Source organism: Phascolarctos cinereus, unplaced genomic scaffold, assembly GCF_003287225.1.
Source record: "Phascolarctos cinereus isolate Bilbo 61053 unplaced genomic scaffold, phaCin_HiC Scaffold_3;HRSCAF=262, whole genome shotgun sequence".
In the NCBI taxonomy this organism is placed as follows: Eukaryota; Metazoa; Chordata; class Mammalia; order Diprotodontia; family Phascolarctidae; genus Phascolarctos; species Phascolarctos cinereus.
The window spans coordinates 126923666-126951525 of NW_027555736.1; the positions used below are offsets into that span (position 1 = coordinate 126923666).

General features: G+C 36.9%; 1 protein-coding gene across 4 annotated transcripts in view; it reads left to right on the forward strand.

Annotated features, from left to right (window-relative positions):
• The window catches only part of MCTP2 (multiple C2 and transmembrane domain containing 2), a 285321-nt gene that overhangs the window by 36387 nt on the left and 221074 nt on the right, over positions 1-27860 (forward strand). For all 4 annotated transcript variants that reach the window (XM_078151162.1, XM_020964224.2, XM_020964238.2 and 1 more), the window contains exon 2: positions 16970-17508. In XM_078151162.1, the coding sequence (XP_078007288.1) occupies positions 17041-17508 (468 nt within the window). In that variant the 5' untranslated portion in view covers positions 16970-17040. The remainder of the gene's footprint in view (positions 1-16969; positions 17509-27860) is intronic.

Genomic DNA, 27860 nt, shown 5'->3' on the forward strand with positions numbered 1-27860 from the left:
ATAATAGTGGTGTTCATAGGCTCAATTACACATGTTACATATTTGACTGCTTTTAGGGCACATATTTTAATAAGGCTCACCATGAGTTATTGAGCAATATCCCAGTTGCAAAACAAATTGGGCATATAACTTGTTGAAACAACAAAGAAAACTCTTATTGCTTCCTACTAATAGACCTACTATCAAATCTTTGTTTCTCTGTTCTGGAGTTGTAGGCCACTAATAGTAAGGCTCTGGTGTTCTGGCAGTGTCATGGGTTGCATGTTGGACATAAGTTTTAATGAAATCATCTACTTCTATGTTTAGATCTCAAGAAAAGAAATCAGATTGTCACTTATAAAATGTATGCTTTTAAATTTTTGGCTTGCAACATTTTCAGTTAACAAACATTTATTAAATACATACCATGTTGTAAGCATTGTGCTAAAGGCAGATGATGCAAAGAAAGGCAAAAAACATGGGTTTTACCCTCAAGGAGTTCACAGTCTAATGGACAAAATGGCATGAAAAAAATTGTATGTAGAAACTATATAAAGAATAAGTGAAAAGTCTTCTCAGGGAGAAGATACTAGTAATAAGGGGAAAGTGGACATAGAAAAGACTCCTACAGGAGGTGTAATTTGAGCTGTGTTATAAAGAAAGCCAGAGAAGCTGTGATCTAGTGTGTTTTCTACAGTTTAATGATGGAGTAAAATGCAAAAGTAACTAACCTGGCCAGGAGTGAGGGTTACCCAAGGGAGTGTTATTTAAGCCTGGTACATTCAGAATATATAGTGCCTAAGCCTTAAAATGGCGTAATTCCAATTCTGTTGAGGATTTTATTATTTATTAGTTATGTGTGTGGTTTCACTTTTAATTGCGTACATGAGTTCTAAAATTGAGTGAGAAAGCAAATGAGTAGTTTCTGTGGCTGGAGTTATCTTAGTCATTAAATGATCTAAAACAGAAAATACTACTCAATAAGCTTTGAATCACTAACCAGGATAGTATTGATTTTAAAAAAGAGTTTGCTATATCATAAGGAGAACCTAATATAGACACATAAAAGCAGGGTTTGTTGAGTTGAACTGAGTCGCAGCTGAATGAACCTGAAAGGGCCAAGATTAAATCTTATGCTTTCCATTGATGTTTATTATTCCATTCCCTATCTTCCTCCACGCTCCTTCAGCTTCTTTTTGTTGTCTGAGCTGGCTATGACTGGTGAACGCAGATTAAATCTGGATCTAGATTAGAATCTGGCAACTTCTGGTGTCTTTCAGTCTTTTAGTTACCCATGGATAGCATAATCAATATAATATAAAGCAATATAACACAAAACTTCCGCCACTATGAGTTAACTGAATGGTTAGTTTAATTGGTAAATTTCTAACGTTAACACAAATTTGACTAACTAGATCCCTGAATTAAACAATATTTCTTCTTTGTCCTCTGTTTTTGAAGGAGAGAAGGACTACATGGGAGTAGGAGGAATGATAACAGACTTAGGGTAAAAAAAGAAACAGAAAAAAATTATCTGAACTGGCATCTGAAGTGTGTGATGATAGGGGTAAGGGGGGAAATGAGGGAGGGACCAGAATTGAGCATTCACTTAGGGTATCATTGATCAAAGAAGGAAGAGGCAAGCAATAAGGGATCAGATGCCAATGATTTTCCAACCTTGAGATCTAGTCAGGCTTAGTTACCAAAAGGTCAAGACATTCCTTGCTTCAAGTTAGGGTTTAGAAATTGGGGAGTTAGGAATTATAAAAAAAGAGAGAGAACCTGGGACCCAAGAGCCAAAGACCAAGTGTTCTATAACTTTTGACTACTCTGGGAAGGGAAGCTGACCCATGGTGTCAAAGTCCAGAACTAAGCCTTTCATATATAGTGGATCATTTACAATGGGATTATATAATAATAGGATAGCCATAGAAAGAGAGAACCCTTGGCAATGATAAAAATTGCACCTGGAGAATCTTATTCACTGGATGCTTTGAGAACATTCACTGTAACACTTCACTTATTTACCACAAAAAGAATGTCCAGGTGTTAGGAACGGTAAAATTCTCTAGCATGAAAAATATATTCACTTATGCAAATAGACATTAAAAAGTGCCCCTCATATTTCTGTCTGAGTTTTGCTTCAGACTACCTGCCTAGTTAATACCTGGTTCCTGCCTCTGAATAAGGAAGTATCTTCTGGAGGCAAGATTTGAGTTACAGAATGAGGAGACTGTAATCACTTTCCCTGATGCCAGTCCTAGCCATATCCTTTTTATCTATTTCCTCCCCTATCACTACAAAGGTACAGAAGAAGGTTAATTGTCTCTAAGATCCCTCCCATCTCTTGATTCCTATCATCCTTTGATTAAAGGAGCAAGATAATTTGACAATTCACTTAAACAAATATTTATCATGTCACAACACTTCACTAGGTACTGTGGATGCCAAAATTGAAGGAATTCAGAGAGTCTGAGTTCAAACTTCTCCTAGTCTAAAATGAAGAGAGAATAAAATGACATGATTAAAAGGTAGTTTAGGAGAGGACTTCTCACAGATGTAGAAAAGCTATGTAAGTTGTTAAAAGAAGAGGATTGTCACTGATGTTACTAAGTATGGCTGGTAGCCTCCAAACAAATCTTTTGAGTGCCTATTAGGAGTAAAGTCCAACTATATGCTATGGGTGTACAATATATAAAATGTATATCCTTTAATTCTTTTCCACAAAGAACATATGAGGATCAGTTGTCTTTTGTCATTTTTACCCTCCTTGGCCTAGGCAGTATTTAACACCACTAACCACTCCCTCCATCCTGATGTTCTCTCTTCCCTTGATTTCTATGACACTTGGACCAACATTCTCCTACCTCTGAGTAGTTACCTCTTTATTTGTCTCCTTTTCCTCTACCCATTACCTAAATGTAGGCATCTTTCAACTATAACGTCAGCATTATAGTTCAAACTCTCTAGCTTTTTCCTAGACCCTCTGTCTTTCTTGTGATTTTCCTTGGAAACATTTACCTAACTAGTTTCATTATCCCATATCTTTCAACCCCTTCCTCTGTTCTACTAAGCCCCATTAATCATCCTAAAATGTATTTGTGATTATGTCAGTTCCCTTGATCAGAAGTCTTCAATGGTTCTCCGTTGTCTATTGCATAATATCTAAACAACTCAGCCTGGAATCCATAATCTGGCCCCAATTCTCCTTAGCTAATGTCTCTCTGTCTTGGACCCTATGCTTCAGTCTAACTGGACAACAGAAGAATGAATGCCCTTTCTTTTCTGTTTCCAAGACTTTGTACCATTTTTTTTCTTCCTAGAATTTTCTTTATTCTCTTTTTCTGCCCCATGACCTTTTCTAGCAGCTTCCTATTAAATTCCTATCCATTCTTGAAGTTTTACTTTAATTGCCTCCTTTTTAAAATAAAGCTTCTGTGATTTTTGAGCAGTCACTCTTTTCTCTGAACTCCAGTAGTACTACATAATGATGATTTATATCATTTATATCATATGTTAAGATAGAAAATACTTTATAAATATTATCTTATTTGATGCTCACAAGAAGCCTGGCAGGTAGGTGCTATTATTACCCTCATTTTACAGATGAGAAAAATGAGACACACAAACATTTGCCCAGTGTCACACATCAATGCCTGAAGCAGAATGAAAACATATCTTTCTGACCGTAAGGACTGTGTTCTAACCGTTGTACTGCTTGGTAACATTTAGTTATTCTTTTTTTGTCTTTTATTTATTTATTTATTTGTTTGCTTGTTTGTTTGTTTGTTTGCTCATTTATGTATGTATGTATGTATGTATGTATGTATGTATGTCTCTGTGCTTGTGCGTGTGTGTGTGTAGTATATATAGTATGCCCATTATCTCTGAATACTAGAACCATATTTTTTTTCTCATCTCCCAGAATGTCTATTATAATGCTTTGCACCCAATAGGCAGAAAAAAAGTATTGAATGAACTGAACTATCTCAAAGAAATGGAACATTTATCTAATTTTTAAGCATTTGTAGAACAAGACCTTCCATTTTGTTTTTCTGTAGTCTGTTAAATCATGTCTATGTAGAATGTTAAATTACATCTGTTAAAAATCAGATTTTACTACATTTAAAAAATCAGTGTATAGCTCCAACCATTCCTCTTTATTCCATCCTTTCTAAAAAATAGGACTGATCTGGTACCACTCTCCTTATACTTGAACATGTTTATTAAATTATCCCTATACTTCTATTCTCCCCAGGTCCAATCTTTACAATTTATTCATTTTTCCTTATAGATTAGGGGTTCTTAGCCTAAGAGGGTCTTTAGATAGATTTCAGGGGGTCTTTGAACTTGGATAGGAAAAAATACATCTTTATTTTCATTACCTTCATGGTTAAATTTAGCACTTCTTTTAATTGCTTTAAAACAGTATTCTGAGGAGGGGTCCTTAGGCTTTATTTAACAAAGTGGTCTTGACCATATTTTTCAAACTTATAATAATTGAATTTGTGTGCCTCTGCAACTTCTCTTAAATTCTTACTGTTCTTCTGAAACTAAATAAGCCAACTTTAGGTGTTGTACTCTTACATAGATCTGACTATTTCCAAATAGAATCACAAAATTACTTTGCAGTTTCTCCATCACTGACTTTTGTTGTTGCATCATTTTTCTGTCATGTCTGACTCTTCATGACCCTATTTGGGGTTTTCTTGGCAACGATACTGGAGTGGTTGTCCAAGAGCAAATTTCATGAACAGTTTCTTCACATATATGCTAACAGGATTGCATTTTTAGTTTCTTCTTTTTGCCTCTTTTTTTAAAAAGGCCAAGTAGCTTCCTATCCCTTAATATCTTAAGTAGAACTTGGGCAAAGGTAGTTAACAAACATTTAGTTAAGTGTTTACTGTATGACTGGAAATATGAAGACTTTTGTGAAAGATTGATTGTATGAGGTAGCTATGATCCTGTGTAGTTTGACTCCTGATAGTTCCTACTTTACAGACCAGCCATACAGTCCAAAGCACAAACTTCCCTCCAATCCCACTTTGTCATCCAAATATCTATAGTCACTTTGATCCTGAGCAAGTTTTTCCAAGTTTGAAAATCTGAGAATAGTTAAAAACATAATCAACTGCATTACTATAATGTGTGCAAAGGGAAAGAAAGGAAGCAAGAGTTTTTGCATGAATTGGAAAACAAGGCAACTTTTCTCCCCACTGAAATACTTGGGTAAACAGAGGCTATTGTTGATACTTGAAATGATATCTTTATAAAAATGATGCCATTGGAATGGGATGCATTAGAAACTCCAGAGTTGACAAGTATTGGAGAAGAGTCAGTTAAGTTACAGAAGTGTACATTGTTTTAAAATTATTTCATTGGCAGTGATCTGTAACTTGACAGAAATCCAGTTTATTAATCTCAGCCGACCTTCTAGTCCAATGGATACAGAAAGTGTTCCCTAATATAACATACCTTACAAGTAATTGACCAGCCTCTGCTTGAAGGCTTCGGAGGTAGTGGAAACACCACCTCTTGAGGCAGCCCACTTAACTTCTGGGCCAAGTTTTTTTGTTTTGTTTTGTTTTGTTTTTTCTGACATCGAGCCTAGCTACATTTTGGGGGTAACATCTCTCCGTTGCTCCTGGTTCTGCCTTCTGGATTCCAAACAGGAAATAAGGATAAGGACTAAACCTGTGATTTCATTGGTAGAGGAAAGTCTCAGTTAAAGAAATGTCCTTTATCAACACAGATCAACACTTTCTCTGTACTGTTGTTGTTTTCTTGAACAGGACTGTAAGGACGAAAATAAATTGTATTTCTGACTTAATGAACAAATTAGAAAAGGTAGTAATTTTCCATCTCTCTTATAGCTATATTCCCATTAGGATTTAGAAATATTTGTCACAGATAAATCATGCTATCCTCTACTCATGTACATTGTTTTCCAGGTGTTTTATGTGTCTAGCTTATAAACTCATTTAGGTAAAGGACCACTTTGTCCTACTGTTTGTGTATTATTACCATCCTCTGTAGGATATTCCTGGAAACAGAGTTCAGTGTTATAGAAACAGAAAGGAGAGAAGGTAGGTTTCAATGTTATTCCATTCCTACTAAACGAATATCCCTCCCTCCACATTGTTAAAGCAGAAGTATAACATTTTCATGCAGGAGTAATAGGTGAACATAGTAAAGTTTATTAATATAGAATAAGGGACTTAGTCCATCAAATTTATTTTTGGCATGCTAGAGTTATCATTTTTCTTCTCTTTGTGTTTCTCTCTCTCTCTCTCTCTTTCTCTCTGTCTCTCTTTTGTTTAGAGAGAGTGTAATTATTCCTATATTAGATGGTGGAAAATTTCTGCAGTGGACTTATGCAGGTTAGGAAAATATTTTGGGACCAGAGTGCTTAAGATACTATGCGTTCAATAAACCAAAGAAATGCCTGTAGTGGTGATAAATTGTGTCATGTTGTTCAGTCATCTCAGTTGTGTCTGCCTCTTTCTGGGGTTTTCTTGGCTAAGGTATTGGAGTGCTTTGCTATTTCCTTCTCTAGCTCATTTTACAGATAAAGAACTGAGGCAGACAGGGTTAAATAACTTGCCTAGGGTCAAACAGCTAGTAAGTGTTTGTGGCCAGATCTGAACTCAGGTCTTCCTGACTCTAGCCCAGTACTCTATCCACTGTGTCACCTTCTGTAGTATAATTATATTAAGGTATGTTTTCAAATTTTGAATTTATTCCCAGAATCATCCCTTCTTTTCATTTGAAATGATGGGGCTGTGATGTGGGGGGCAGAGCCAAGATGGCGGAGTGAAAGCAGTGACTTGTTGAGCTGTCCCCCAAACCCCTCCAAATACTCATAAAAAATGGCTCTAAACAAATTCTGAAGCAGCAGAACCCACAAAAAGACAGAGTGAAACAAATTTCCAGCCCAAGACAACCTGGATGATTGATCAGAAAGGTGTATCGCGCCGGGCTGGGAGCGCAGCGCAGGATGGGCGTGCAGGCCGCAGCAAACCTGGAGCAGGCCTCAGAGGACTGAATTGCGGGCAGCTGTGGAGGTTTCCCGACTCCTCAATCCACTAATACCAAAGATAACTTAGAAGGTCAGTGGGAAAAGTCTGTTTCTGTCAGTGGTCAGAGAGGAAGGCGGGATTTCAACTCCACTCCCCAAGAGCGTGGCCCTGGTGGGGGGCAGCTGCTTCCCAAGCTTCTGGCCCGTAGACTGAGGGGGAATCCAGTGGCTGATCAGAGAGGGACTGCAGGGATCTCTGTGCCAGTGCTGAGCCAGGAAACTCTTGCTTTGCCCGTGTGTGGATCTGAGTCACAGTTCTGGGCGGCAGTGCTGGGGTGAGGAAGAGCACTGGCATGGTGGAGCTTTTAGTGGCTGTGGAGAGGAACCCCTCCTCACAGTTATGGGACAGAAAGGAATACCTGTGGTCACAGGCCAGGAAACAACTCACCCCTTATCACACCACCTTGGTAGAACTGAAAATTTACAGGTCCCTTCAAGTATCTCTGAAAACAGCTGTACAAACCCCTGAAGCTTGGGACAGTACATTCTCCACATTGGAAGCAGACTCTTACCTTAACAAAGAGTTTAAAACTCAAGTAATTGGCGGGGATCATGAGCAAGCAGCACAAAAAGAGTCAGACTATATTATCTTACTTTGGTGAAAAAGAAGATCAAAATATACAACCAGAAGAAGACAACAAAATCAAAGCTCCTACATCCAAAGCCTCCAAGAAAAATATGAATCAGTCCCAGGCCTTGGAAAAGCTCAAAAGGGATTTTGAGAAGCAAGTAAGGGAAGTAGAGGAAAAACTGGGAAGAGAAATGAGAGTGATGCAAGAAAATCATGAAAAACAAGTCAACAGCTTGCTAAAGGAGACCCAAAAAAATACTGAAGAAAATAACACCTTAAAAAATAGCCTAACCCAAATGGCAAAAGAGGTCCAAAAAGCCAATGAGGAGAAGAATGCCCTAAAAAGAAAAATTGGCCAAATGGAAAAGGAAGTCCAAAAGATTACTGAAGAAAATACTTCCTTAAAAATTAGAATAGAGCAATTGGAAGACAGTGACTTTATGAGAAATCAAGACACTCTGAAACAATTCCAAAAGAATGAAAAATTAGAAAACAATGTGAAATATCTCATTGGAAAAACAACTGACCTGGAAAATAGATCCATGATCAAAAAAAGAGCCTAGATGTCATCTTGCAAGAAATTATCAAGGAAAACTGCCCTGATGTAGTAGAACCAGAGGGCAAAATAGAAATTGAAAGAATCCACAGATCTTCTCCTGAAAGAGATCCCCAAAGGAAAACTCCTATGAATATTATAGCCAAATTCCAGAGTTCCCAGGTCAAGAAGAAAATATTACAAGCAGCCAGAAAGAAACAATTCAAGTACTGTGGAAACACAATCAGGATAACACAAGATTTAGCAGCTTCTACATTAAAGGACCTCAGGGCATGGAATATAATATTCTGGAGGGCAAAGGAGATAGGATTACAACCAAGAATCACCTACCCAGCAAAACTGAGTAAAATCCTTTAGGGGAAAAAATGTTCATTCAGTGAAATAGAGGACTTTCAAGCATTCCTGATGAAAAGACCAGAGCTAAACAGAAAATTTGACTTTCAAATACAGGACTCCAGTGGAACATGAAGAGGTAACCAGGAAAGAGAAATCATAAGAGACTTATTAAAATTGAACTGTTTACATTCCTGCATGGAAAGATGATATTTGTAACTCATGAGAACTTTGTCAGTATTAGGGTAGTTGAAGGGAAAAAATTGTATGTATGTATATATAGATAGATAGATAGAGGGCACAGGGTGAATTGAAGATTAAGGGGTCATATCTGGAGAATAAAAGTAAGGGATAAGAGAGGATGATACTCGGAGAAGAAAGGGAGAGGTAGAATGGGGTAAATTATCTCACAAAAAAAACAGAAAAGAAAAGTCTCTCACAGTGGAGGGGAAAGAGGGAAAGGTGAGAGGGAATGAGGGAATCTTATTCTCATAGGATTCGGCTTAAGGAGAGAATAACATACACATTCTATTGGGTATGGAAATCTGTCTTACCCTACAGGAAAATAGGGGGAGAAGGGGACAAGAGAGCAGGGGGGTGATAGAGAGGAGGGCAGATTGCAAAAGAGGGTAATCAGAAGCAAATACTTCTGAGGAGGGACAGGGTCAAAAGAAAGAATAGAATAGATGGGAGGTCAGGATAGGATTAAGGGAAATAGAGTTAGTTTTTCACAACATGTCTACCAAGGAAGTGTTTTGCATAACTGCGCATGTACAACCTATATTGAGTTGCTTGCCTTTTCATTGAGGGTAGTTGGGGAGGGAGGAAGGGAGAAAATTTGGAACTCAAAGTTTTAAAAACACATGTTTTAAAAAAATGTTTTCACATGCAACTGGGAAATAAAAATACAGGAAATGGGGTACAGAAGTCTATCCTGCTCTACGGGAAAATAGAAGGGGAAGGGGATAAGAGAAGGGGGAGAGATAGAAGAGAAGGAAGACCAGGGGAAGGGGTGAAAAAAAACAAAAAAGCAAAAAAATAAATAAAATGATGGGGGCCAGTGAGATCATATAGGTAAAGTACTTTGAAAACTTTAAAGCTTTATGTTGACAATAGTTGTTGGTTACCATTTCCTCCTCTCTGGTAATTGGTTGTTGGAGTCACAATACTTTTATGCACATGTATTGCTTTCTTAACCACCTGAGATATCTTGGAATGTAGGTGGGAAGGATTCTCACATTCAAGTCTGGGCCTATTATTAGACATTCTCTTAATTGCCCTGATCTGCTGAAAAGTGTTTTCAGTGTCTCTACTTCTATAAGTCCCAGAAGCATGCTTATTTGGAACTCTCATACGGTGAGAAACAAGGATCTTAATCTTAGAATCCCTCTCTTTTCACCTCTCCTACACCTCCACTTGCAGAAATCTCAAGGAAAACCAATCATCCTCTCATTGATCCAGCTAGGACATTTGAAGTATGGCAGGTTTTTCTCTGTTATGAGTAACTTTTTTTAATTAAGAAGTGACATGTCTTTATATATCTTTATATTAATCTAACATAGTGCATGACAGAATCAAGATCCAAAAAGATTATGACAGACTAGAATACTGCCCTCTTTCTAATTAGATTCAATCAATAGAGATAAATTAATCTCATGAATATATTTTAAAAGTTAGCTTGATGAATATGTAATGGTGGAGGTGTGTATGTTTAAAGAAGTTTTTTCTGAAAACAAAAACTGGTGATTTTGGTGGACTGAAAGCTCAATTTGAGTTAATAGTGTGATATGACACCCAACAGCACTAACGAGACATTAGACTGCATCAGGAGAGGCGTGGATTCCAGGAATAAGCAAGTATCTGCCATTTTGTACTTTGCCCTCATCAGACTACATCTGGAGTACAGTGTTTAGTTCTGGTAACTACAGTTTGATGATAGCATTTATAAATTGGAGAACACCCAGAGGAAGTCAACCAGAAAAATTAAAGGCCTGAAATACATGCCATATGAATCCATGCCACAACTGTGGATGGTTAACATGGAGAAGTGATGACTCTTGTGTGCATGATAGCTGAAATCAAATACCTAAAGAGCTATTTTATGGAAGGGGGAATTAGTTTTGTTTCATCTAGCATTAGAGGACAAAAGTAAGAGTAATGTTTAGAAACAGCAAAGAAGAAATCAATTTCCTAACAATGACAACTGTACAGATAGTGGTTTTCTCTCTCATCGTTGGCGTTTAAAATGGCCTGCATGACCACCTGTTAAGTATGTTGGAGTGGAGAGATTCTTTTTTGTGTATGGGTGAGACTAAATGTTCACTGAATTCCCTTTCAACTCTGAAGTTCTGTGATTAGGCAAACCATCAAATGTCTGAATCTAGGATGGTAATTTTGTTGTTGCTGCTGCTGATGTTTCCATTGCCCATTTTGAATAGACTACATAATTACTTCTGACATATTACTTGATTTCTAGACTTTAAGTCTATATCTTCATGAGGACAAACAAATATTTTGAAAAGAAAAAAAAATGGTCCACACAGTAATGGATGTGGTAAGGGGTATTTCATTCAACAGGCATTTATTGAACATCAAATATATGCACAGACCTGTGTTAATCAATATAAAGGTACAGAAAATAAATATTACATCACCACTGTAACTTTTTTAAGATTATAAATTGCAGATAAGCATCTGACTTAGATTAGTAGAGGCAATTTCCCCATCCAGGAATTCCCTGCGCTAATGAAATCACAGGTTCAGTTCTTTTCCTATCTAAACTAGCAAAGAGACTGTAGAGAAATACAATTGTTACCTTCAAGTAGTCATAGATGTTGAGCTTATTTTTGTTCCAGAGAGTAGGGGTAAAGCAAAAGATATAAGGAGGCATATTTTAGCTTTGGTACAAATAACTAGACCTGTCTAATGATGGGATGCTCTGCTTTGTTTAATAGGGAGCTTCTCAGAATGGCAAGTGATTGAGTAGTCCTTCTTTGAGGGTGGCATAGCATTTTCACATTGTTAGAGATTGTCCCCAATGACCTCTGATCATGCCTTGCAGTTCTAAGCCTGATTCTCTGCTTCTTTATAATCCTCCCCCAGTAGCTCTATCTGTTTGTGATACCTCTGCTGCCAGAGCAATTTCCTGGGCACTGAAAGGTGAAAGCTAAATATACTTTGTCAATTTGAGTCATTGATTTTGTCAAAGATTTGAACATTTGTTTATGCACAGATTACATTGTTCACATTTTAATCTGAGTCTTCTGGAAAGTATATATTGGATGTGCTGTTCTTCAGTTCATTTCTCTCATGCTCCAGGCAGGATCACCACTAATTCTGTTTAATTGAATTTTCTTGGCTATGTTTGCTAGCCTGTACTTTGGGATCTTTTGCTCCTTAATGAAATTTACCTTTTCTGTTTGACCTTGTTTGTTTCTCCTAACTTGTCTGTGGTGAAAAACTATTGACAACAATTAGTCCTCCTCCAGCTGTTGTCCTATGAATCTTTAGGATTTTATTATTACATTTTCCTCTGTGTCTAGGTCTTTGTCACATAAGCAGGGAGTGTTTGGTTGGAGCACATGTAATGTTTAAGAAACTTTTTTATTACACTTGACACATTTGGATTTGAGGACCAGAAAACTAATTTTAATGATGACTTGATATGAGGAAAGGTGAAGAATTTTCTTTCTGATCCTTAAACATACCTTTGTTCTATAATCCTGATCATGTTTTCCTTGACTGACCAACACATTTTGAGGAGAGAAAGCAAAAGGTATGAATAATGGAGAAGAGAAAATGGAAGAATATGCTCTTCAGTGATATATAGCTATTTGGGAGAGGTAACTGTAATTAAATTGCCAGAAGAAGAACTAGAGGGCCCTTCATAACCAAATGAAATGTTAACCTTTGACAGAATAAGCTGAGTTGGGTGTTTAAGGCTGGGACTCCTGGCTGGCTCGATGAGATCACCATGAAAGAATGGATGAAAAACCATTTGTAAAGTACTCACTCTGTGTGCATTCTAAACTATTAGAAAACAAATATGAAATATTCACTTCCCTCAAGAAGCTTTTTTTCCAATGAAGGAAACAATAAATATAGGGTATTGGTGGCCAGAAAAGGGAATGTCATTCTTCAGAGTCAGGGAGCATGAGTTGATCCGTAGGACAGCGGACTGATGTGCCTCTTACAGGACCAGTGTCAGTATAGGTTTAATTACTGCTCCTAGAACAGGAAATGAAAAATGCCGTTTCTCCTAAGCTGAATGGGATGTGAGACATGATCTGCTGTGTGGTAAATCAGGTGAAATAGGTGAGTTTAACTCACTCAGCAACTATGACAACTCTACCCTAGTGTACCCTAATACAACTATATGTTCCAGAACAGAGTGGATTAACTTTCTCAGGGACTGGAGACATAATTTCTGGGAGTCCAGTCTGCAGGGAGCTAATTCATGTGGGGAGAAAGGATCAAATAACCTAGACCTCAGCCTTTCAGGTTCACATAGCTTGATTTAACCTGGGTGATTGGAGGCTGAGTTTAATAAGCCAGATTTCTGAATCAGAATGTGAATTTATGAATTTATTAGAAAACCTGACCAGAGAATTATGACTTGCCGGGTTTACAGGATGCTCTGTTTCTGTATGATAAATCTGATCAAGGAAACAACATCAGAAAATTGTTTCAAAAACAAGATATCAGAAAAAGGAAACTGGATGTTGCCAAAAGGATCTTTACTTGTAGCTAATATAGCTTGGTGAGTTATACTTCCTTAGTTTAGGGATATTTTTGTCAAAAGACATGGGAAAGTTATGTAGATTCACAGTGTTCTTTGCTAGTCCTTCTACAGCATTCAATAAGTATGATAAAGAGTAATTCCTTTCTTTTGCTTCTTCTTTTACTGTAACATTACCTTTTGATGGGTTATGTTTGCCAAGATTATAACTTAGTCTCCATTAATTCTTTTGGGATGGATTCTCCCATATGGGAGCCTGAACTGTGAACCATTTTGAAATTACAGTTTTAAGTGAGGATCACATCTAATCTCATTCATTATTTTGTTGCTTCTTCTTTATATTAGTATAGAGAATGTCACCATTGATTTTATTCCTTAGGTTCTAGGATCCATTCCCATCTTATCCCTTGGACCTCAAACCCCAAGAAAAAGCATTATATAGTGGAAGGGATATTGAATTAAGAACTGGAAAATATAACCCTATTGTATATTATAATATTTTCCCTTTTTTAAACATTTATTTTTTGATGTTCAATTCCAAATTCTTTCCCTTTCTCTAGCTCCTACCCCACCAATTGAGAAGGCAAGCAATATGGTACCCTTTATATATGTGGAGTCATGCAAAACATACGTCCATTTTAGCCATGTTGCAAAAAAAAAAGAAGGCAAGAAAAATAAAGTGAAGAAATGTGCTTCCATTTGCACTTAAGAGTTCAGCAGTTCTCTCTCTGGAGGTGGATAGCATTTTTCTTCATGAGTCCTTTGGTATTGTTGTGGACCATTGCACTGATTATAGTAGTTAAATTTTTCACAGTTTACGATTGCTACGATATGGCTGTTACTATGCATAAAGTTCTCCTGGTTCTGCTCACTCTGCATCAGTTCATGTAAGTCTTCCTAGGTGTTTCTGAAACCATCCCCTTCATCATTTCATACAGTAAAATAATATTCTATCACAGTCATAGACCACAACTTGTTCATCCATTCCCCAGTTGATGGGCATTCCTTCATCTTCCAATTTGTTGTCACTATAAACAGAACTGCTATAAATAGTTTTGTTCATATAGGACCTTTTTCTTTTTCTTTGATTTCTTTGAGATACAGACCTAGTGGCAGTATTTCTGGTTCAGAGAATATGCATAGTTTTATAGCCTTTTGAACATGGTTCCAAATTTTTCCCCAGAATGGTTAGACTAGTTCACAATTCTGCCGAAGGTACCTTAGAGTGCCTATTTTTCTATGTCCTCTCTAGCATTTATCATTTTCCTTTTCTGTCATGTCAGGCAACCTGATAGGTACCTCAGAGTTGTTTTTAATTTGCATCTCTTTAATTAGTAATGATTAAGAACATCTTTTCGTATGCTATTTGTAGCATATGAATTCTTCTGAAACCTGCCTATTTATATCATTTGACCATTTATCAATTGGGGAATGGCTTTTATTTTTATAAATTTGACCCAGTTCCCTATATATTTGAGAAATGAGACCTTTACCAGGGAAACTTGCTGTAAATTGCACCCCCACTCCCAACTCCCTGCTTTTCTTCTAATTTGGCTGCATTGGTTTTGTTTGTGCAAAAACTAATTTAATGTAGTCAAAGTTAAACATTTTAACTCCTGCAATCCTCCCCTCTTCTCATTTGAATATGAACTTTTTCCTTATCCAAAGATTTGAGAGGCAGTTTTCCCCATTTATTTCAATACTTTCTAGTGTTTCTGAAACCATCCCCTTCACCATAGTGTTGTATTTTGTCAAAAGCTTTTTCTTCATCTATTGATAAAATCATATGGTTTTTGTTGTTTTTGTTATTAATGTGGTTAATTATGCTGATACTTTTTCTAATATTGAACCAGCCTTGTATTCCTGGTATAAATCCTGTTGGATCAATACCGTATATCTTTAGGATATAGTGCTATAACCTCCTTACAAGTATTATATTTAAAGTTTTTGTGTACATATTCATTGGGGAAATTGAGCTAAAGTTTTCTTTGTTTATTTTTGCTTTCCCTGTTTTAAGTATCAAAATTATATTTGTGTCATAGAAGAAAATTGGTATGACTTCTTTACCTATTTTTTAAAAATAGTTTATTTAGCATTAGAATTAATTTTTCTTTAAATGTGTGATAGAACTTGCTTACAAATCCATGTTGTTCTGGGGACTTTTTCTTGGGGAGTTTATTTCTTATTCAGCTTCTTTTTCTAAGATAGGATTATTTAAGCATTCTGTTTCCTCCTCTACTAACCTGTACCATTTATATTTTTGTAAATATTCATCTATTTCATTTATATTGTCAATTTTATTTGCACATAATGGGGCAAAATAGCTCATAATAATTGCTTTAATTTCATCTTCATTGATGATGCAGTCACTTTTTTCATATTTGATACTTGCTAATTTAATTTTAATTTAATCTTGTTTAGTTTTCAATCAGATTAACCAGTGGTTTAGTTTTTTAAATAAAACCACCTCCTATTTTCATTTATTTCTCTCAATGTTCAATTTTTTAACTTTCAATGTTATTAATTTCTCCTTTGATTTTTCAGGATTTCCATTTCGGCATTTAATTGGAGATTGTCAACCGATCAAATGGGTTTGGCTGTAGGGCAGATTGCATATTCTTTATTTATTTATTTATTTTATTTTTTGGCTAGGCAATGGAGTTAAGTGACTTGCCCAGGGTCACAGGGTAGATTACATATTATTGAATCTGAATAAAGTTTCTTGAGCACATTCTACACGTCAAGCATCTTGTGAATGGTTATGTGTCTGCAGGATTAAACAAATACAGGTTTTGAAAATGTTATGCACATATATGCCTACAGAGAATAATTATATATATATATATATATATATATATATATATATATATATATATATATCTATCTCATATATATTATAAAGATATTATCTCGTTTGATCCTCACAGTAACCTTGAGAGGTAGATGCTATTATTATCCCCAATTTACAATTCAGGAAACTGAGGCAAACAGAAGTTAAGTGACTTGTCCAGGCCCACACCAAGCTAGTAATTATCTTAGGCTGGATTTGAACTCAGGTCTTCCTGACTCTACCCACTCTACCACCTAGCTGCTTTTCCTATTTCAGCTCTTTACTTTTATTTTGAAAGTTCATCCCTCAGACAGGGCAACAGAGTCATGCAATCTCTATTAAAGATTTTCTCATGGTTTTAATTTTTTTGCTGGTAATTTTGAATACTGTGGTATTAGAGATGATGTTCTGATTAATGTGGGTGGGCAGTTGACCTCAAAATTAAGGACATCAGTGGGGAATACCTTTTCCCTAATATTTTGGTTTTGGGAATGGGAAGGTGTCTATGCTGATCATACCAGTTAAAGTAGTTGAAACTCTTTTAATCTATAAAATGTGTAAATAATCCCTAGGAAAAATTTGTCATTATGTCTTCCCTTGGGAGGAAAAGAAGGAAAATAGTTATCTAGATCATGTGTTCCGTGCTTTGTATGTTGCTTTTACTTGCCTGGTACTATTGTGATAAAGTCTGAAGGCCTCGACTCATAGCCAAAAAATATTGCATTTTCCCCAGTGGGAAAAATTACTAATTGAATTGTTCTCATTCTTGAGTCATTTTGGTGGAAGATCGGGAAATACAAATTGTATTTTCCTCAAAGTATTTTGCTCTAAAGTCAACCTATTTAGAAAGTTAACTACCATTCTTCCTATGTTGTGTTTTATAGGATTTGTTGAAGTTGTTTTAAATTGAAGCACTCCCCAACAGAAAGGATTTTTCATAGCACCTCATGCAGCCATGGATCTGGATAAACCATCTGTCTGGGGCTCGTTGAAACAGAGAACTAGGCCCTTGTTACTCAACTTAAGCAAGAAGAAAGTGAAGAAAAACTCAGGCAAAACTCTGGACTTAAGAGAAAGTTGTCGTTTGGATAGACGACTGAGCCTGTCTGTACCTGACATACTAGAGGCTGGGACTTTGGCCCAAGATGAACATTCATATTCAGGGCACCAGGCCTCATTCACGTCTGTACCTCATGGCCTTTCCACTGCAGGAATATCTCTCAAGAGCAGCAGTAGTTCCTTGAAACAATCTGAAGAAGACTCAGAGTGGAGCCAGGAGGAGGTAGCCCAATACAATGTAGCTGAAACAGATTCTGAAGACATGTATGCTTCTGTATTGGAGGAGAGAAGAGCATCTAGTGATGGGATCTTTGAAGCACTTCAGAAGGCAAACCTGGGAGGTGACATAGTAGAAGAGACAGAGGTGAGTAGGTTGGTGTGGAGGAAAGGACTTTATTTCTGTGAAATTTAGTCAAGATTTGTTGTTTGGGATTTATGTTTGAATCAGAATAGGAAAATAATGTTTTACTAGAATTTGTTAATGGAATGTTGACATCACTAAATATTTCCATGAGTTGTGGAACTGACATGCATAGTTTTAAATATTTTAAATCTTTTCCACAATATACTTTAGTTTATCAAATGCCATACTTGATATTTAGGGATTTTTGTTGTTGTTATTGTTTTAATGTTGAAAGCCTAAAATGCAATCTAATTCAATTCAACAAGCATTTATGCAAGCATGGAGAATCTGAGGCCTTGAGGCCATATGTGGCGCTTTAGGTCCTCAAGTGCAGCCCTTTGACTGAAAGTGGTTTGGATTCAGTCAAAGGGCCTCACTTGAGAGCTTAGAAGGTCACATGTAGCCTCCAGGCTACAGGTTTCCCATCCCTGTCATAGACTATGTAAAAGATGCTGTGCTAGGCACTGATGATGCAAAGGTAAAAATGAAACAGTCCTTATCCTCAATGAACTTTTATACACACACACACACACACACACACACACACACACACACACACACACACATGCACATCTACACATACATATGCAAATATATGCATACACACACACACACACACACATATACACATACATACACCCACACACACCCCCACAGGTACTCAGAGAAATATATATAGACTAGCACAAAATTAGTACAGAGTAATTAGAGGTGAGGAGAGAGCACCAACAAATTCAGGAAAGGTCTTGTGTAGATAGTAACCCCAGAACTAAGCTTTGAAGGAATTTATGGATTCCATGAAGTAGCGGTGAAGAAGGAAGGAAAGTGTTCCAGGGTAAGATTGGGGATTGAGGGAGGGAGAAGAATGCTTATGAGAAAGCCCAGGGGTGAGATATAATCATGTTGTATACAGAAGGTGGATGTGCTTGCAAGGCCTGATGTGATGGCATGGGAGGAGAGAGTTATTTATAGTAAGTCTGGAAAGGTAGGTTTCAGTCAAAGTGTGACTGGCTTTAAATGCAGAGCAAAAGAATTTGCATTTTATCCTCGAGAAAATAGGGAGTCACTTAGCTTCCTGAGCAGTCCTGAAACTGTAAGATCTTCAGCTCTGAAAGTCCCTTCTCTGATCATATGCTTCCACTTTTCTGGCCTCTTGTTTGCTTTTTACCACCCTCTTCTCTTACCTTATCACTTTTGATTTGACTTTATATCCCTCCCTTCATAGTCTTCTTATAAGAAAAAAAAGTTTAATTTTGATAACTTTCTTTTATTTTTACATCACCTTCATTTTCAGATACCTACTTTCCTCCATGCCCAATGAGATATTCCTTGGGACAAAGAAAAAAGCAGGGGGGGGAAGGCCAATCAGCAAAATGAGCCCATCACCTATGTAAGCCAATGTAAGCAGTTTTTCACACCTAGAGTACCCCACTTCCATGCACATTTTCTTATTTCTAGGCAGCTAGCTGGTACAGCAAATAGTGCACTAGACCTGGAGTCTGGAAGACCTAAGTTCAAATCTGACAGAAATCTTTGCTATTTGTGTGAGCCTGGGCAAGTCACAACCTTGTCTGCCTGGTTTTCTTTGACTGTAAAATGGAGATAACAACATTTTACTGCTCAGGATTGCTCTAAGGATAAAATGAGATAATATTTATAAAGTGGTTTGCAAACTTTAAGTGCTATATTAATGTTCTTGTTGTTTTAGTTGTTAAGCGATATCCAGCTTTTTGTGACCCTGTGGACCATAGCTCACCAATATTCTTCGGGCATCTTTCTTGGCAAAAATACTGGAGTGATTTGCCATTTCCTCCTCCAGAGGATTAAAGGAAATAGACGTTAAGTGACTTGCCCAGACTCACACAGTTAGTGAGTATCTGAGGCCAGATTTAAACTCAGGTCTTCCTGACTTCAAGCACAGCATTCTACCTACTGAGCTACCTAGATAGTTAAATAAATGCTAACAACTAGCTTTTATGTAACTATAATACATAATTATAATATAACATAGTTATTTGTAATCATAACAACATATCTTAATTTTGTATAATAAAATATTTAATGATAATATACAATATATTTGTAATAGTTATAATAGAGTTTATATCATACTACTGTCCTTACTGCTTAATACAATAATTATAATCATAATTCTCTGGTGATCATGAGCCCACTGGATTGGGATGGGGGCAATTCCTTTCAATTTCTGACCACTGCATTTGCTACCTACATCTATATTCCAGGATTCCTAGTATCTTTTCACTTAGCATGCTACCAAAATTGTATCCAAAAAATACCTAGTTTTGTTCTAGAGGGAAGCAATTAGTGGGGACTGTTACATAGCGGAATTCTTAGCTATGTAATGAACACGGCCAACATAGTATAAGGTGAACTGCCAAGCATGTGACCCACTGACTTTTAGGAAAATTCAAATAATTTCCATTGAGTTTTTATAAAGCTTTTCCTAAAGCATACACACCTACACATACACACACATACACACACACACACACACACACACACATTCACACACACACACACACACATTCACACACCCATAAATTGGAGGTACCTATCAAATACCTGCTTCCAAATCCAGTATTCTCCTCGGCACTATAAGATTAGAGTTTGTATAATGAGGTGGGGCAGAAGCAAAGAGGATAGGCACTATTAGATGAATAATAAAAGCTGGAATTTATTAAGTGCTTTACAGTTTAGGAAACTGAGGCAGGCAGAGATTAAATGATTTGCACAAGATCACACAGCTAATATATCTAAGGCAGGCTTTAAACTCGAAATGTGATGTATGGACCACTGAGAAGTACCTGCGACTCTTTTGCAGAGTTCATCAGGGCAAAATCATTTTCATAATGATACCTTAGCATTGTTTGCCTATTAAGTGTAAAGACAGATTTTCTTTATATACTTCAACAAAAATATTATATCACAATGGATTGAATGTAGATGCAGATATGAAAATCCAACTGTCTTCTATTAATTCAATCATTAAACAAATTTTAAAAATGTAAAACAATGTCACTCTTACTTTTGGGGGGAAATGCTAATTTTCATTAAATGTGTAATTTATATTAATTTTGCTGAACCTCATTAAAATGAAGGGATTTTACTGGATAACTCCTTAGGTTTCTTTCAGTTCTGAATTTACAATTCTATAACTCTAATATATCAACTAAATCAGACATTATAAACAATGTTGCACATTTGTATTCACCTACCTTTTCAAAAAGGAAATGAGGAACTTTCCTAAATCCCCCTTCTTGTGGTTAAGCTCTATCATTACAATTTCATAGAATTTATTTTAGATAGCTTTGTTTTTATTGTTCTTTCCATTTGTATTGCTTTCATTTTCATGTATATTGTTTTCCTGCTTCTGCTTATTTCACATTGCAACAGTTCATTTGTCTTCCAATACTTCTGTACATTAATCACAGTCATCATTTCTTATAATCTATCAACCAATCAATAAGCATTTATTAAGCACATGCTATATGCCAGGCATTGCACTAAATGCTGGAGATACACAAAACGTCAAAAGACAGTCCCTGTTCTCAAGGAGCTTATAATCTAGAAAAGTAATATTGCATCTCATTCCTATACCATAATTAGTTTGTATAATGGCTTATCTACTGCAAACTTTCTTTCCAGGTCTTTATTAACTTACACAAAAAAGTGCTGCTATAAATATTTTATTGTCAATGGTATCTTTCTACCTCTTTGGGCCATATGCTAACAGTGGGATATCTGCTAAAGTGTATGGACATGTTAATCCCTTTTTAAAGCATGACTAATAATTCCAAATTGCCTTCCATCAACCATATGTTAATGTGCCTGGCTTTTCATAACCCCTCAAACTTAATTTTTCTCATCTTTTGTTATCTCTGTTTTCTACATATGAGGTGAAGTCCTTGCATTTCTTCTATTATCATTATTGATTTGAAGCAATCTTTCATATTAATAGTTTCTAACTCTTCTTTTGAGAACTGTTTATTCCTTTTAAGTATTTACCTGATGAGGGCGGGGCCCAAGCCAAGATCTTCACCCTTTGCCTCAAAGGGAATCTGACTCACAGGCCCCAGACCCTCATCTCCCTTTGAAAGCCTCAGGCTCCCTTTTGTCTACAGGCCCCAGAAAGGCCTTCTCTGGTCTCAAACTGTTCCTTATCGACTTCCTTTATCTCCTTTTGAAAGTCCTAACCCCACCTTGATTTTGTGCAGATGCCTTTCAAACTTCTGCCTTCCTGTTCCTCCATTATCTATTCCCATTGTCTATTCAATCTCTCTGACCTCCCCAATTAGAATTGTTACCTACACCCTTTACCCAACCCCCTTCTTGGCCACCCAAAGTTACTTTAGTATTTAAGATCCACCTTGGCCCTCATTTAGATGCTGAGAATCTCACGCTCTAAAGGCTGAGAACCTCTCATGCCCTCTTGTCCTTACGGGCATCACCTGGCCTATATGTTTTACCACCAATAAACTTTTCCTCTGGCTGAAGAAGATTTGAGTTGAATTCTTTCAGGCAGGGCCTGGTACCACGATCTTGGGGTCCCAGCACCCCAAAACCCCTAGACCTCTTCATACCCATTGGAGTCCATACTGCCTTTGTTTTAGCAACATCAAGTATTACCTAAAAGCAGTTCTAGGGACACTTTTCTTCTCTGCATAAAAATTCTTTTTTTTTCTTTGAAATTTTCTTCATTTTAAACTTAATAATTATTCAGAATTTTCCTCCTCCTAACAAAAACCCTACTAACGAGAATGTAGAATATACTAATATTATTATATTGCATTCTGCCTTTGGTAGAGGGAGCTAAATGATAGCTACATTTGATGGTATCTTAAATTAAAAAAAAAACTACCTTAGGGTATACCCAGTTTTCAGATGGAGACAGTATTGTACTACCAATCAGAAGATCTAAGTTCAAGTGTGCCCTCTGGCACTTACTAACTCTGTTGCCTAGTGCTACTCAGGCTATGTCCTGGCTTCTGTTTCCTCACTTGTGAAAAAGCCAGCAGACAGCCTAATATAGTGTTTTGGGAGCTGGCCTAGGAGTCAGTAAGATCTGAGTTTCAGTCCCACCTCTGACACAGACTGGTTATATGATCAGTTACTTCACTTCTTAGTGGCCTACACAACTTGTTGGCATGCACTGGTACTATAGATAGAATTAGTTTCTTTACTGGGAATGCCACATTTGGAGATCAAAAATCATAACCAGGGGAATGGAACATCCAGCAAACATTATATCCAGTGCCTAATATATTCAAAAGGGGGCAGCTCGGTGTCATAGAAGATAGAGTGCCAGGCCTGGAGTCAGGAAGACTTTTCTTTCTGAGTTCAAATCTGGCCTCAGACTCTTACTAGCTGTGTGACCCTGGGCAAGTCACTTAACCCAGTTTGTCCCAGTTTCCTAATCTGTAAAATAAGCTGGAGAAGGAAATGGCAAACCACTGCAGTGTCTTTGCCAAGAAAACCCAAAATGGGGTCATAAAGAGTTGGACACTACTGAAAAAACAACTGAAAAATATGTTCAAAGCTCTGTGCTAGACATTATAGGACACCCACCCCTTCAGTCTCATGGAATAATTTAATAATGTGGGGACAAAACCAGTATGTCTGTATTTGTAGAATCTGTAATTTGATTACTGTTGGTATCCCTTCCAAACCCTTTTTTTCCGTCTCTTCAGGTCTCCAGGCCTTGGTAGATAGCATTCATAAGTTGCGGTGTTTTGGAAAAAACAATGATTAATTGGTGACCAATCTTTCCATGAAGAAGGTTGCAGGATTTGGGGGGCTTAGTCTTTGTTCCTGGTGACAACTATACATATGGTAAAGGAAGCTGTCTGTCAAGAAAGAGGAAGTTGTTAACATATCAAATGCTGTGAAGTGGTCAGGAAGAATGAATACTAAAAGAAAAAAAAGTCATTGCATTTAGCCATAAGGAGTTTTTAGCTACTTTGGGGAAAGCAGTTTTAAAAGAATAGAAGAGGCAAAAGTCAACTTCCAAAGGGGTTAAAGAGCGAGTGGATGATAACGAAGTAGGAAACCCTTCCAATTTTAAGGTTCTTTGAAGCAAATAGCCCATTCTTCTGTACTTTAAATATTCTCATTGCGGTAGGATGAAAACTAATATTCAAAGAATTGATCAGGCAAGTAGGAGAGGATAGACCACTGGACTCAGAGTCAGAAATACCTAACTTCAAATCCTACCTCAGATACTAATTTGTGTGACCCTGGACAAGTCACGTAATTTCTCTTAGCCTCATATGTTTCCTCATATGTAAACTAGAGATAATAATAGCATATATAAACTAGAGATAATAATAGCATATGTAAACCAGAGATAATCATAGCATAAGATAAAATGTAATTATCTTTATTAATGATAGAAACACTGCAGGTTGCTCAATCATATGCAACCAACTTTGTTTTTGTATTATAATGATAATAGGTCAGTATACACAGGATTTTAAGTTTGAAAAGTAGTTTGTTCACAACAACCCTGTGAGGGAGGTAGTGAACATGTTATTTTGCTATTTAAAACTGAGGAAATTGAGGCTTAGAGAGGTTCAGTGACTTAGCCATGGTCATCACAGAGGCAGGAACCTCTTTTCCTTAGTTCTGCCAGTATCCTTTCCACTCTAACACTTGGTCACTTTCTCTTATTTAACACAATAGGAGGACAAAATGAACTATAGAATGTTATTGTCCTACTAACTTACGTTGAAAGAAAAGAAAAGATTGCCTAAATAACCCTAGATGAATCCAAATATTAAGTTAATCAGGACACCTGATACTTCAAGACTTATAGATAGTTCAGATTTTACTTCATTTAGTTTCAGAAAAGAAAAGAGAGAAGTTTTCTTTATTTTGCTTTATCATAAAGGTAATCCTTATTCCATTGTCTGAATCTGGAAATGTACCTAAAAAGAACTGTCACTAAGAGCAGCTCACTAGGACTATTAGCCTGGCATCATATTTCACAAGCATTGAGTGCCCTCCTATGTGAGCATTCCATTCACATTCGTTACAAATTTCTGTATAGCCATTTACTTCTAAATTCTTAGGTCAAACAATCAGCTTTACATAGGGGGATAGAATGTTAGAGCCAGAAAGATCCTCAGATATCCACATCCTCATTCTACAGATAAGTTATCTGAGGTCAAGAGATGTCAAATGACACAGATAATGAAACGTGGTGACATAGCTAATGAGAGACGGAACCAGTTTGGGAACCCAGTTCTGTACCATCCAAGTTAAGTTCTAAAATTTCTACATACCATATTGCTTAGAGAACGTTGGAGTTATACTTCCACTTTTCTCTTTCAAACAAAGAGATATCTTTTAGCTATTCTATCTCCTGCGTTAAGCTTCCCTGTCTTTACAAACTGCAAAAGAAAGAATATGAGGAATGTTAGCAAGTAAAGCTTAGGAGTCCAGCTCATTTCTTTTGTCCAGTAATTCTTTATTCCATTATCTCCTTCTCTCCTTTCTGTGCTCATTAGACAACTTGGGGATATGGATTTTCTGTTTATTACAATATGTGCCTCAAGCATTCATGTATTTGGAATACTAATGCCTTTAAGTTTCAGAGCTAAAAGAAACGTCAACAATAATCGTTGGTGAGATTTTAGAGGGAGTTAGATCAGTGAACTGGAGGATATCTAGTAAGCAGTTTAATTAGAGTGATAATCTAGTTTTTAATAGCAATAGCTTCAGGCTAATTCTAAATTTAAGAATGAACATACTTTTTTCCAGTTTATGAGCAAATAGAAAGAGGAAGATAAAGATTGAATTAGCAGCCTAATAAATATTTTAAGTTTCTTCTATTGACATGATTGTGCCATTCTATTTACATTGTTTGCATGTATACATATTATACGTACTTATACATATATATGTATGTATATATACATTCAGGTATATATGTCTGCTACTACTTTGGTACCAGTTAACAAATTAGAAAGTATTTGTTTACAATTTCAGGCCCTATATTTGTTGTCAGAGGAGTAGTTCGGTTAAGTTCAGAGATGTTAATCTTGAGAAGGTTGTTTACCAGATGATGAATTTATTTGAGCACAGCAACTCACAAAGATGAGGACCAAACATTGTACTCCCTTGGAATAACCATAGAATAAAATGTATAGGACTACTTTGTGGATTCAAGATCTCATCCATCTGCCAAAATCAGAGGTCATACCCTACAGGTTTTAACCTTTTCACCTCTGGAATTTTTGACCTGGAGCAACACATACTGTCCTGATTGTGTCTGCCTCATCTGTCCCACTATTTCAAATAGGCTCCAAACATTCTTCACTTCATTTCCTCCTCTGCAGCCATCATCCTGATAGCCTTATCAGTCACCTTGCCCCCAGACTTTATGCCTCCAAACTTTAGTACTGGAACCATGATCAAATCAGCTCTGCCTCTGTCCTTAGAAGATATGTCAAGCTACTTCTCAAGCTACTCCACTCACCATTCCTGCAAGTTTCTGGACCAGATGTCCTCCTTTGGCTACCCTTGTCCTATGTGTGTTCTCTCCCTCATTAGAATGTAATAGGGAAGTGACTGTCTTTGCTATTATATTTATATTCCCAGTGCTTAGCCCATCCATTCATTCATTCGTCTGGGTGGTATGCCAACCACTGGTTTAAGATGCAAGCAACACACACTTTGATGCTTTGGATTATTCTTGTCTATGCCTTTCCATAAATCCTCTTCAAAGTAGCATCCAGGCTGCCCATTTGTTTACTCTCACTCTTGTTTATGTACAGGTCATCTTTTTTTCTCTTTACAGATATGTCTTGCATGTCACTTATTATTCATAAATCATCATTAGTAATATCTGGCAGCTTTTGGAGCATTATCATTTGCTTTTCTATTATTCTTTAGGTTACCTTGAGTTCAGATTCATTTAAGTTCCCATCTTGGTTTACAGCCATCTTGTATTATGCAACTGAAATAGTTGAAGATAAAAACATGCATATGTTTATTCTGCTAAAATAATTATATGTGCTTTCTGTTGAAGAAAATTCAATTCAACAGATTGAACAAATGTTTCTTAAATTCCAAATATGTGCTACATATTATGCTAGTCACTGGAGATACAAAGGCAAAACTTTGTTTTGAGCATCCATCCTCATGAACCCTATATTATCCTAGGGCATACAACATATACACACACAGACAAGGATGCAGAATGGCTAGTTAAATCTACTTATTTCATTAAAATCGAGTTAAGATGTCACCTCCTGCATGTTCTTAACCAATCTCTCAATCTTTCCTTACTCCTTCTGTAACTTTTTTTAGCTCCATTCCCTTTAACAATAAATGAAAAAAAAAAGATGCAGAATGGAAAATTGAGGAGAAAAAGAATATTAACAACTGGGAAATTAGACAGGGCAAGTCTTCATGGAAGAGGCAATACTTGAGTTGGATCTAAAGGAAGAGAAGGATTCTGAAAAATATTCAAAAAATGTTTTTATTGATTTATTTAAATAAAATAATTAGAAATTTTAAATAGCTACTTAAATTAGCTTTGGTAAATAAAATAGCCAAGTCATTAAGTAATTTTCTGATCTAACTCCACAAAAAATTTAAAAAAAGATCAACCTCTGAAAACCCAAAAATATCACCCCAGAAGAAAAACCCCCCAAAATAGCTGAATTAGAAGAAAGACGGGGAACAGCAGTGCAGTAGCCCAGCAAACGGGTCTCCCAGTGCCTCAGCAAAAATAAGGGAAGCAGCCCTACAAAGGGCCCCAGGCGGATAAGCACCCTGAAGCACTCATCTGAAAGGAGCTGAAGAAAGCAACCTAGAGTCTTCCTAAAGTCCCAGCCTTGCTGATTCCAACCCAACACCAGGTAAGCTGTCAGAATACAGCCTCCAGCTGTCCACCAGGAAGAGATCCTGAAGCCAAGGGGGCAGAGCAGGCAAACACCAACACCTGGACCTCCGAGTGCCTCAGTGAGGGTGGGGGAACCAGTGGAAACCAGCTCAGAAAATCACCAAGTACCTTAGCAAAGGAATCTCCCAGTGCATTAGCAGAAACAAGGGAGGCAGCATTGCAAGGGGCCCCTGGCAGATAAACACCCTGCAGCACCCATCTAAAAGGAGCTGAAGAAAGCTAAAGGAAAGGAAAAGCAGGCAACCTAGAATTGCCTGAAAGTTCCAGCCTTGCTGATTCCAGCCCAACATGAGGTAAGCTGCCAAAACCCTACAGCCTCCAATTGCCAACATAGGAGGCCCCAGCACACAAAGCCAGTGACCAAGACCTAGGCTCCCAATACAAG